The 12,388-nt window shown below is 37.0% G+C and overlaps 1 protein-coding gene across 16 annotated transcripts in view; it reads right to left on the reverse strand.

Moving 5' to 3' along the window:
• The window catches only part of PTPRD (protein tyrosine phosphatase receptor type D), a 398,659-nt gene that overhangs the window by 37,421 nt on the left and 348,850 nt on the right, over positions 1-12,388 (reverse strand). For all 16 annotated transcript variants that reach the window (XM_068665911.1, XM_068665908.1, XM_068665910.1 and 13 more), the window contains 2 exons: positions 1,469-1,588; positions 784-938 (listed from right to left, as the gene is read on the reverse strand). In XM_068665911.1, coding sequence (XP_068522012.1) covers positions 784-938; positions 1,469-1,588 — 275 coding nt within the window. The remainder of the gene's footprint in view (positions 1-783; positions 939-1,468; positions 1,589-12,388) is intronic.

Below are 12,388 nucleotides of genomic sequence, written 5' to 3' on the forward strand. Positions count from 1 at the left end.
TGAAGGGGTTCCATCTTGCAGATTTTTTGTATCAGAATTGGCAGATGTATGCTGGTGATTCTTTTAGTGTGATTCTAAGGCTTTCTACAAGACTTGCTCTTTTCAGATATTTCTGAAGAATCTCCTTCTTATATCCTTTTTATTTCCCTTACTATCAGACCATCAAGAGGAGCTGATGTTCTTTTTAAAGCTTATTAATTCATCTCTTGTATGGAGATCTACAAACTGCATGGAGCACTCATTTCCCAGACACTGACCTCAGCCTCAGCTCATAGCCCAGCTATGCCCTTTACCATTCCATCTCCTCACAGTCCTCAAGGGTTTTTCCTTGAAAACACATTAACCTATTTTCAGTCAAAGTTGCCATTTATTGTTCTTAATTTTAATGTTCTTTACTTTCATACATAATGTAAGTAATAATTTCAAAAGGTGTTTTATTGTTTAAATAATAATCTTCAATATGCAGATTCTTAAACCAATAGGATCCTATTTCTTTTTCGTGCCACCATCTGAAAGACACAGATACTTCTGTATTCTCCCTGCAGACTAGTGTCATGCTTTCACCCTGCAAATCGCTGGTTATTCTAAAATTAATTCCTCTTGCACAGGCCAAATAAAATAATTTTGACCCATCCAAGTTGGCAGTGCCATACTCTGGTCCATAATTTGCAGTAACCATCTCTTTCTTTGACAGACACAGAAGTCTGTATGAAAGAAGAAAATGTTTTCATCTTCAATAAACCTAAAAGCAATAATTTTGACATAATAAAATTCTGGGCTTACCTGCAATGCACGACCATAGGTCCAGCATCAGGCGGATTACAGGTCTTGACTCGTCGCAGGAAAGCTAAGAATGGTGTTGGGTGTTCTGGGACACCATGGTCAGGCCAGGCAGTGAACTGGAATTGCCTCACTTCCCTTTTCTCACTTGAACCATTCTAAGGAATTAAAAAACAAACAAACAAAACAACAACAAAACCTTCATGACAAAATTTTCATTTGATGTCATATTGGCACTCTTGAGTGAAACAACTGCAGTAGTTTATGTAGAGGAGAAGATCATTTAAATCCCATTTGGGAACACAGAAACCGAACTCAAGCTATGGAGGGAAATGTTTCTTACATTCTGTATTACATGCTTCAAACAACGCATGAGCTTTAACTATATGGCAACCTAATGCATCAAAGCAAGTGGCTGTGCTTTAGTTAATATAAAATAATTGCATTCAGTTAATAGTCAATTTAATAGTCAATAGTCAGTTAATAGTCAATTTAGTTAATATAAAATAAATGCATTCAGCTAAGTTGTTTTTCATAGTGAGAATTTCGTATTAACCTACAAAACTCCATGCTGAGATAAGAATATACTCTATCAGTAGAAGTGTTTCATGAAGGGGAAATTTTTCATGAAGGGAAGTGGGGGGGAGAAAGTGGAAATTGAAGAGGGAAAAGGAAAGGAATTAAATACCTTGTAAAGTGCAAATGTACGAACACAGTATGTTGCCAATTCAACAGTGTCTAAAAGGGTCACTTGGATCAGTCCGTAAGTTTCTGTGCCTCTGCTTGGCCAGTACTGATCACACTTCACCTGCAGTGAAGAATATAGAATTATTTCAGACATTAAAACTGTCATTTGTTACACACCTGAGCATATATCACTGTAGGCTTTCAAAGTATGTGGAGCCAGAATGTTCAACAAATGCTATGAATCCAACACAATAAATCTATTTTATTTTCCGTAAGAATTGTTTTTCTGATAGTAATGCTTATAATATCTTCTTCCATAATGGGTACTTGTACATTCAATGGTATAGATGGTCAAAAATATCAGTAAGTATAGATACAATAAAAAAAAAAAATCAATTTATAATAGCTAAAAATATTACGACTATGGTTTAACCTGGCCAGCAGCTAAGCAGTGCATACTAGGAGGAAAACTAAAGAATCACAGAATCACAGAATTTCTAGGTTGGAAGAGACCTCAAGAACATCAAGTCCAATCTCTGATCTAACACTAACAATCCCCACTAAACCATATCCCTAAGCTCTACATCTAAACGTCTTTTGAAGACTTCCAGGGATGGTGACTCCACCACCTCCCTGGGCAGCCCGTTCCAATGTCTAACAACCCTTTCGGTAAAGAAGTTCTTCCTAACATCCAACCTAAAGCTCCTCTGGTGCAACTTAAGCCCATTCCCCCTCGTCCTGTCACCAGGCACATGGGAGAACAGACCAACCCCCACCTCGCTACAGCCTCCTTTAAGGTACCTGTAGAGAGCAATAAGGTCACCCCTGAGCCTCCTTTTCTCCAGGCTGAACAAGCCCAGCTCCCTCAGCCGCTCCTCATAGGACTTGTTCTCCAGGCCCCTCACCAGCTTCATCGCCCTTCTCTGGACCCTCTCAAACACCTCGATGTCCTTCTTGTAGCGAGGGGCCCAAAACCGAACACAGTACTCGAGGTGTGGCCTCACCAGAGCAGAGTACAGGGGAACAATCACTTCCCTAGCCCTGCTGGTCACACTGTTTCTGATACAAGCCAGGATGCCGTTGGCCTTCTTGGCCACCTGAGCACACTGCTGGCTCATATTCAGCCGACTGTCCACCATCACTCCCAGGTCCTTCTCTGCCTGGCAGCTCTCCAACCACTCATCTCCCAGCCTGTAGCTCTGCTTGGGGTTATTGCATCCCAGGTGGAGGACCCAGCACTTGGCCTTGTTAAACTTCATACAGTTGACCTCAGCCCATCGGTGCAGCCTATCCAGATCCTCCTGCAGAGCTTTCCTACCCTCGAGCAGATCGACACACGCACCTAACTTGGTGTCATCTGCAAACATACTGAGGGTGCATTCAATGCCCTCATCCAGATCATCGATGAAGATATTAAGGAGGACCAACCCCAGCACTGAGCCCTGGGGAACGCCACTAGTAACCGGCCTCCAACTGGACTTGACTCCATTTACCACGACTCTTTGGGCCCGGCTATCCAGCCAGTTTCTAACCCAATGAAGCGTGCGCCAGTCCAAGCCAAGAGCAGCCAGTTTCTTGAGGAGAATGCTGTGGGAGACGCTGTCAAAAACCTTGCTGAAGTCAAGGTAGACCACATCCACAGCCTTTCCCTCATCCACCAAGCACGTCACTTAGTCATATAAGGAGATCAGATTCATCTCGCAGGACCTGCCTTTCATAAACCCATGCTGACTGGGCCTGATCACCTGCTTGCCCTGCAAGTGCTGCGTGATGACTCTCAAGAGGATCTGCTCCATGAGCTTCCCTGACACTGAGGTCAGATTGACAGGCCTGTAGTTCCCCGGGTCTGCCCTACAGCCCTTCTAGTAGATGGGCGTCATGTTTACTGGCCGCCAGTCAACTGGGACCTCCCGCGATAGCCAGGACTGCTGATAAATGATGGATAGGGGCTTGGCCAGCTCCTCTGCCAGTACTCTCCGTACCCTCGGGTGGTACCTTCCCGCCCCATCGACTTGTGCACATCCAAGTGCCGTAACAGGTCACCAACCATTTCTTCGTGGATAGTGAGGGCCACATCCTGCTCCCCATCCCCTTCCACTAGCTCAGGGTACTGGGTATCCAGAGAACAACCGGTATTGCTGCTATTAATTATTATAAATTATATATTATAAATTATTAAAATATTATAAATTAAAATTAAAATATTTAATAATTATATATTATATAATTATTATATATAAACATTCATATAAATATGTTATAATTTATAAATATTATATAAATAATTTATATAAATAATTATATAATAATTATAAGTAATAATTATAATTATTATTAAAATATTAGAAATTATAATTATTATAAATTATTATTATTATAAAATTATCTCTGTCCTAGCCAAAACCAGGATAATGACCTAAGTAATTCCTCTTTCACAAAGTAGAATTTAATAATAATATCAATCCAGTAAATATACAAGTTATTGAATATTTGCCATATGGAATACATTTCACATTGGTCCCATAACATATAAACGTTGCTCTGATGCTAGTATAAAACACATTTGGTGTGTATAGAAAGATCTTAGTAAGACATTGAATTTATTTGAGAAATAACACAGAGAGAAATAAAAGCACAAGCAACTATTAAGTGCATTGTGAGAAAATATAATTTCTTTCTCAGTTCAGTATTATGAAACATATAAAAAAATATGCTCATGGGCATTTAAAAAACATGATTTGACAGAGAAAATTCATTCAACACATTTTAAAAGACACTGGACTTTTCATTCAGAGAAATCGCCATTTAAAAATACCATAGATTAGGACATTAACAAGCTGAAATAATTCTGAGAAGAAGATGCATTGAAGAACCATAAGTTTATAATCTTTTCTGAGACTCAATGATTTGTTTCAGTTAAAAAATAAAATAAAATAAAATAAAAAATAAAAAATAAAAAATAAATAGAATTGAAGTTACTATGAGAAAAAGAATGAAAAATTCCTAAAATAATCATAGAAGATGTATACTATATATTATATACTATACTGAATAGTAGGGGGATTAAAGGAAAATCTTTTGCTTTCATTGACTGATGTGTTAAACTGAATCAGTATCAGTTTTGTTTGTTACAACAAATTCTTATGAACTAGACTTGCACATACTAGAGAAAAGTGTATTTTGAGTTCAGTAATAATGCTTTGTAGTTGTTTAACAAATGTCTTCATTAATCACTCTAAGCCAGTTTCATCACATTCAGTGAGAATTAAGCAAGCTGTAAGAAACAACAGCAGAATATTGAACAGTATTTCTGATAAAAATGTTAGTTATCATACTAATCCAGAAAAAATAATAAAATAAAATAAAATAAAATAAAATAAAATAAAATAAAATAAAATAAAATAAAATAAAATAAAATAAAATAAAATAAAATAAAATAAAATAAAAGATTCCCTAAACCAGAAAATTTAAAAATTCATCTTGGAAACCCATTTGTTCTCTAGCTTTCTCATTCTATCCACTAAAAGACTTAGAATACTTTCAAATTCGCCAGTCATGAGTAGCTTTTGCTTTCAAATCATTTTAGTTTGAGGATTAGAAGGCACAGATTAATTATGGTTCAGAAATCACATTTTGTGAACAAGTAATCTACATAAACAGAAGAATAAAAGACTGACCACTGAAGCAGGCGATGAATGTTCATTAGATGCAGTTTTTACAGAAAGTGATAGCTTAATTTATAGATATGGAGTTGAAACAAAATAACAAAAAATGTTTATTGATATTACAGTCTAGAAAATTATATAAATAGTGTATAAACTATACAAAAATACTTATATGCAGGAATTACGTAAATCCTTCCTTGTGCCACTGAGTGAAAAAACAATTATTAGGTAAAATAAGTATAAATATTAGGTATAAATATCAGTGATTTATTTTGCAGGATTCCTAATACTAAAAGAAGCCATGTCACCTTCTGAAAATCAGACAGAAAGGTGTATTTTCAATTGAGTTATTTTAATATAGTAAATTTTGTTTCCTTTTATCATTAACATAGGTACAGTGTAACTTGCTTATCTATATTTTAGCCAGAAAAGTTGTGGTTTATTTTATTTCCTATAACACCTTATATATGTTTTTTAATTAAAAATTTTGTTTGTAATCCTGTTGAGGTACACCAGACTAAACTGGTTTGGATTTGAATGATTTTTTAAAAATGAATAAAATTTTTAGAAGACTCCATGCCACTTTTGATAGAATGAATATGAGGAAAGTGCCTGCTTGCCTACTACTAAACGTGTAGTTCACTTTGTCCTTCAGGTATTTCCCACACATAAATCATACACTCATAGAAGCAATGGCAGCTTCTAGAAAGCATGCCTGAGAAGCTGACTAGCTTTCTCACTAGAGATTGGATTAAAAATAACTTCCAAATTTAATAGAGAGATATCCATTTTCAACACAAAAATTAAATGGAAACTCAGAACACATTACACTACCAACACCTTTGAAAACAACAGAAAATACCCATTTTATTTTATTTTTTTTGTTGTTGCTTAAAATCCTTAAAGGACTTTACCATGCTGTACACCAGAACTAACTAGTTGTAACTTTCAAATATGTTCTCAAAAAACAAAGTTTTCTAATGCATTTCCATCTGAGATACTACTGGGGAAGTGTTAAGTAAAGGTACCGGAAGTATAGTAATCTACTGTTAAACGTATAACTAGATTCAGAAAACTGTACAAAATTTCTCCTTTTCATCTAACCTGGAAGAAAACTCATATGCTCATATGCCTGATCTTATATGATCAGATTTTGTTTATACTCATTTATGATTTTTTTTTTTCTAAAATAAACTCCAATAATTTTAGAATTTTTCTAAAATATGTTCTGTGATAACTAGTTTATGCAGAAGACTGTTGCTAGAAGTTGACACTGGAATCCATTCAAAAATAAATACGATTTGTAAAGCATTGTATATATTACCTGAAACTGGGAACCAAGGAAAATATGTACCAAGTTTTTAGAAAGAAAAAATGATTTTAGACAGATGTGAATTTGAAATTCTTGAAGGGTATATGCAACATAAGTTGATGTAACTATATATTTTATTCCTTCTGCCTCTTGTTTTTTCTCAGGGCAAGAGGTCTTAAGATATGTCTTTACCTACCTCTTAGACTTCTGTTTCTGTGATCATAAATTCTACATTTCCAACACTCCTAACAATTTACCTCTGTGAGAGATCAGAACATTTTCCATTGACTTTCACCATCAAAAAAATAATATATATATATATATATATATGGATAGATAGATAATTAACTCAGTTGCTATTTTCTGAGAGACAGGTCCTGTAAAAAGTTTTATCCAAAACTTTCAAAATGAACTATACTACAATCCCACCCTGCAGTGCTTAAAGCAAGTTTAATTTCAGAGGTTACACATTAATAATTTTCCACACATAGAAAAAAATAAATCTCAAACCCCTTGAGTCACCCAAACTTTAAAAATAAATGTCAACAAGTCTATTTTGATTAGTGTTTGATAAATGCATTTAATGTGCTTAAGATGCTTCTGTTAAGGGGAATTTCCTCCTCACTTGTATATGCCGTTTAGGAAACTGACAGTTCTAATGTGGTAAGGTGTGGTGTTGATAAAGTGTTTCTTTCTACAAAAATAAAGATGAAGGAGTTGATTTATTTTCAGACTAAGTCACAACAAGCCTTTGGTGAATTTCATGATCCTCATCCTCTTCTTACCCACCCAATTCCCAGTTTCAAGGGTTGAGCTTTTCCTCTGCAGACTATATTCACCTATATGCAGTGAGAGCTTTTTTGTCCCCCTAGCTTTACATTAATAAAGAAAAAATAACATCCACCGATAACTCTCTAATGTTCTCTTACCTGTCACTAAAAGTGGCAAGGAAAAGGAAACACACACATGAAAGAACTCACTGGTGCTTCTGAAGAGAAATTAAATTGCCTGTAATGACAAGCATACCTCTAACAGTCCCTATCTCAGGATGACTGGTTGCATACTGCCAAGTCACCACATCTGAGATGAGAGCAGCTCCCAAAAGACTAGAAATATATTTTACAATCTTGTAAGCACCATAGTAGTAGACACTGCTAAAAGACATAACTAATGATAGCCACTTTCAGTCTGCCCCTCCAACATTTTCTTTCTCTACAATTCTTACGCACAGAACACCCTTACTCTTCTTGGAAGCGTGGGCAGTCCCTGCAAGCAAAAGTAAAAGAAAATATAAATGCTTTCTTTTCCATTAAAAATGAGATCATTGAGAACATTTCAGACTTGAGGAGTTTAAGTAGCTGCCAGAGTTCTTAAGAATATTTGTGGATATTCACACTTCAGCAAGTTACAGACACTAGAGAGGGTGATGTCTTGCACCAACAGAGCTGAAGGAAGTGTATTTCCATATGAACATATGAATACAAGGATTAGTGACATTCAAGGGTAGAGAAACAGGTAGAGAAATAATTTTCCAGTACAAAGTTCCATCATTCAGGCTGAAAAGCCCCTTCAGGTGATTCTTAACACATGAGCCAGCTGTTACAGACCCGAGATTATAAGGGCAAAATGCAGTTTAGGGAAGAGACAGTAAACTAATAACAGGCTGATTCATACAGTGTATTCCTTGCTGTAAGAATAGCATATGAATTATGCTAAATCTGAAATAACAAATAACAGAAGTATGTGACAAGCTTTTTTCCTTTGGTTTTATTAACAATAGCCTTTTGCAGACAAAGATTTCAGAGGACATTTTCAAACAGTCTTGCTTCAAAAGAAAGTGACTCTATAATGCTGAATTATAACAATACTTGTGCAATAAAAAAATAGTAGAGGAGGTGGAAGAGGGTGGATGGGGGGGGGGAGGAAGGTGCTTTTAGTTTCTTTCCTTTGTTTCTCACTTCTCTAGCTTGTTAGTAATAACCAATAAATCTTACTGTCTCCCTATGCTGAGTCTGTTTTGCCCATCACAATAATTACTGTGTGATCTCCTTGTCCTTATCTCAACCTTTGAGCCCTTTTCATTGTATTTTCTCCCTGTTCCACTTCGAGGAGGGGAGTGAGAGAGTGGTTGTGGTGGAGCTCGGCTGCCCACTCGAGCGGAACCACCACAAGGAAAAACAAGGAAGTTTGAGGGAATGGTTTAAAGTAAAAGAGGGGAGATTTAGATTAGATGTTAGAAGTAAATTCTTCACTCAGAGGATGGTGAGACACTGTAACAGGTTGCCCAGAGAAGTTGTGGATGCCCCATCCCTGGAAGTGTTCAAGACCAGGTTGCATGAGGCCCTGCGTAACCTGAGGCATACCTGACCATGGGACCAATCCTAAGTCTTTACACAGAATCTGACACATAAGGAAATTTGGGGTTATTTTTTTATAAATAACACTGAATAAATTCACTGACCTTTTCAAGTCTGAAATTCCTCTGAAGTAACAGGGTGCAGTGCTAAAACAAACATGACTAATCTTTGCATTTTGAAACAAATTTTCACAATTTTACTTTTGCAAGGAAAGCTTATAATTCAAAATGTCAATGACCATTCTCTTTATGTGGCAGAGTCCCTATGTCTGCAATAAGAAAATAATTCTATGAGGCAGTCCTTTGTGTCTTACAAAGCACAAAGCAAAAGAACCAGGTAAATAAAGTCAAATTGCAGAATTACAATACAGTTGTGATTAAACCATTGTCTAAACATATGCCTCAGGAAAATGTTATTTTCCATAAAACTATCACCTTACCTTAAAGCAAAGTGAAAAAATACATCCGTGATGAGCACTGAATCAAAAAATGAAAAACTTGGTGGTGCTTTGACAAGCATTTGTGACAGGAGGAGGTATTGCAATACCTTTTCAATTAGGTTTTGAAAGCTTACAGTGGAATAGACTGAAGAATTCTACAGAATTTGCTCCATTCATAACATCGTATTGTGGAAGTTCTTTCAACAGTTTTGCTGCAAAGTTGATTTCTTTCTCTTAGAGGCCCACAGAAGGAGAAAACTGTTGATTGCCATGATCTTTTTAACAGCTTTTCACGTGCTGGAAGAGTAATATGTTTTCTTTCACTGTTTTATATATAAAATACATCCAATTTTTTTCCCGGTATATCATTGCTCCAACATCTTATTGTTGATGTTCTCCTCTAGATTCTCTGTAATTTATCAATATATTCTAACATGGAGCATTCATTCTGTATGTCCTCAACTCCAAATGTGTATAAGCCAAAATAGCCAGACAAGGCCTGAGAAAACTACTTGCAGCCTACATAGTGGTGTTAACAGCATGCCTTTTCACATAACATTAACCCTGCTTATAGTATAGCATGTGTACAGCTCTTTTTCTGAGTGACATACAGTCTAAGCTTTAGCTGAGGCCCCTTTGGATAGCACTTCCACCTGTTATATGCCTAGAAAAATGGTCTTTAGGTGGGTGCACTCTATGTTAGAATACATTCATGATTAGGTCATGGCACTAGTCATGGTCATGGTCAGGCCATGGCATTCATGGGCACTGAATGAATTAAACACCTATGACTGACTGCTTTTAAATGAGAGCTGTGCCCCTGAGAATGCTTCCAAAATGAACTGCCATATGGCTGAGTTTTACAGTTCAGATGAGATAGACGATGACTCCTGCTCTAACTCCTACAACGGTACAGGAATTCCTGGACTATGGCCATCACATTCTGTAACAGTGAAAGAAAACAGTACAAACCTACACAATTTTATTTTCATTTTCGTAAATCTGGTGAACACATGGTGTACATGAGTTTAGATTTTTATTTATTTATTTATTTATCTTTGTTCCTTTTGGCCAGACAGCTTTCTCATTCATTCGCCTCCTGACTCATCTTAGTATGCTGAGAACACTACAGAAATGAAACAAAATTCCAATAGTACATTATTGAATAAGAAGTTATTGGTTTTCCACTAAAACTGGGTACCGAACAATGAAAAAATGTAGATTTAGTTCTTCTTTAGTAAAATAATGTAACTTGACATGAAATAATGCTATCTGCAATTTATGTGCTATCTAGTAATACATATGCTAGAATAATTAACTACTCACCAGATTAATACATGCATTTTTTTCTAGTTCCAGCAAAAAGTAGGTATTTTATTTGTATTTTCCTATACTTAAATACATTTCACAACTTTTAAAAAGAACATTTCTATATAGCTATTATGTCCAAGAACATAAATCAACTACATTTTGTGTAAATGCTGTAAAGCACACATGCACTTGGGAGTATGTTAATGAATATATATATTCTGTAATTAATTGTTACGTGCATGTCCTGATGATTTTTCTACTCATGTTAGTAAAGATAACTTAATGCCACTTATATTGGATCCAGAATTTTGTAATAGGTCCAGTATAACACGTCAAAACATACTAAGGATGAAACATCTCAAGTTTATTGATGAAGCCCCGCACAACAAATAGAAATGACACAGCACCCATACTAATAGTCCCATCCATTTCACTACTGGGGTACAAAATACAGGATATACAACTTTTCTACCAGGTCTGTTTCTACCTCCCTATTTCCAGTAAAAACTCAGGATTCCATATATCTCAGGATGCTCACTGTATCAAGATGTTCAATTTTGACACTACAGGATGAATATTCTGTGCTTAAATATTTATATATTTTTGGCTTGCAATATTGATGATACCACTTCCTGACAGCCAAATGACTACATAAGGCTATCAGAATGCTCAGGTATTCAGTCAGTCATTAGCAAATTTGAACAAAGCTGGTAATATCAGTATGAAAACTAAAGTTTTCTTCGTCAGGATAGCCGGGATCTGGCTCTTATTTGAGCAATCCAGCTGACAACCAGTCATGAGTGGTGTTCCCGAGGGTTAAGTGTTAGGTACTATTCTCTTTAATATTTTTACTGATGATTTGAATGAGGGAATTGAGTATACCCTCAGTAAGTTCGCAAACAACACCAAGCTGGGGGGAAGTGTCAATCTGATGGAGGGCTGGAAGGCCCAGCAGAGGGACCTGGACAGATTGGATCGAAGGGTAGAGCCCATAGGGATGAGGTTCAACACAGTGAAGTGCCGGGTCCTGCATTTTTGCCACAACAATCCCATGCAACACTACAAGCTTGGGGAAGAGCGGCTGGAAAGCTGTGCAGAGGAAAAGGATCTGTTTTTTGCCTGAACATGAGCCGGCAGTGTGCCCAGGTGGCCATGGAGGCCAATGGCATTCTGGCTTGTATCAGGAATGGTGCATCCAGCAGGACTAGGGTATCCATTGGCTCCCTGTACTCATCTCTGGTGAGGCTGCACCTCAAGTACTGTGTTCAGCTTTGGGCCCCTCAGTACAAGTACAAGAAAGACATCGAGACCCTGGGGTGTGTCTGGAGAAGGGCTATAAAGCTGGTGAATGGCCTGGAACACAAGTACTATGAGGAGTGGCTGAAGGAACCAGGGTTGTTTAGTCTGGAGAAGAGGAGGCTCCAGGGAGACCTCATTGCTCTCTACAAATACCTGAAAGGAAGGTGCGGGGAGCTGGGGGTTGGCCTCTTCTCACAGGCAACTTGTGATAGGACTAGAGGGAATGGACTGAAGTTGCACCAAGGGAGGTTTAGGTTGGAAATTACATTTCTTCTCAGCAAGCATGGTTAGACATTGGAATGGGTTGCCCAAGGAGGTGGTGTGGTCACCATACCTGGCAATGTTTAAGGAAAGGTTGGACATGGTACTTAGAGGCATGGCCCAGTGGGTAATATTGGAGGTAGGTGGACAGTTGGACAGATGATCTTGGAGATCTTTTCCAGTCTTAATGATTTTGTTATTCAATGATAATTGCTAGGATCGTTATATTGCCATTTAACTTTGATCTTACTGGTGTTTTTTTGGCAGAAGGTTCTAA

This window comes from Anas acuta, chromosome Z, assembly GCF_963932015.1.
Source record: "Anas acuta chromosome Z, bAnaAcu1.1, whole genome shotgun sequence".
Classification (NCBI taxonomy): domain Eukaryota; kingdom Metazoa; phylum Chordata; class Aves; order Anseriformes; family Anatidae; genus Anas; species Anas acuta.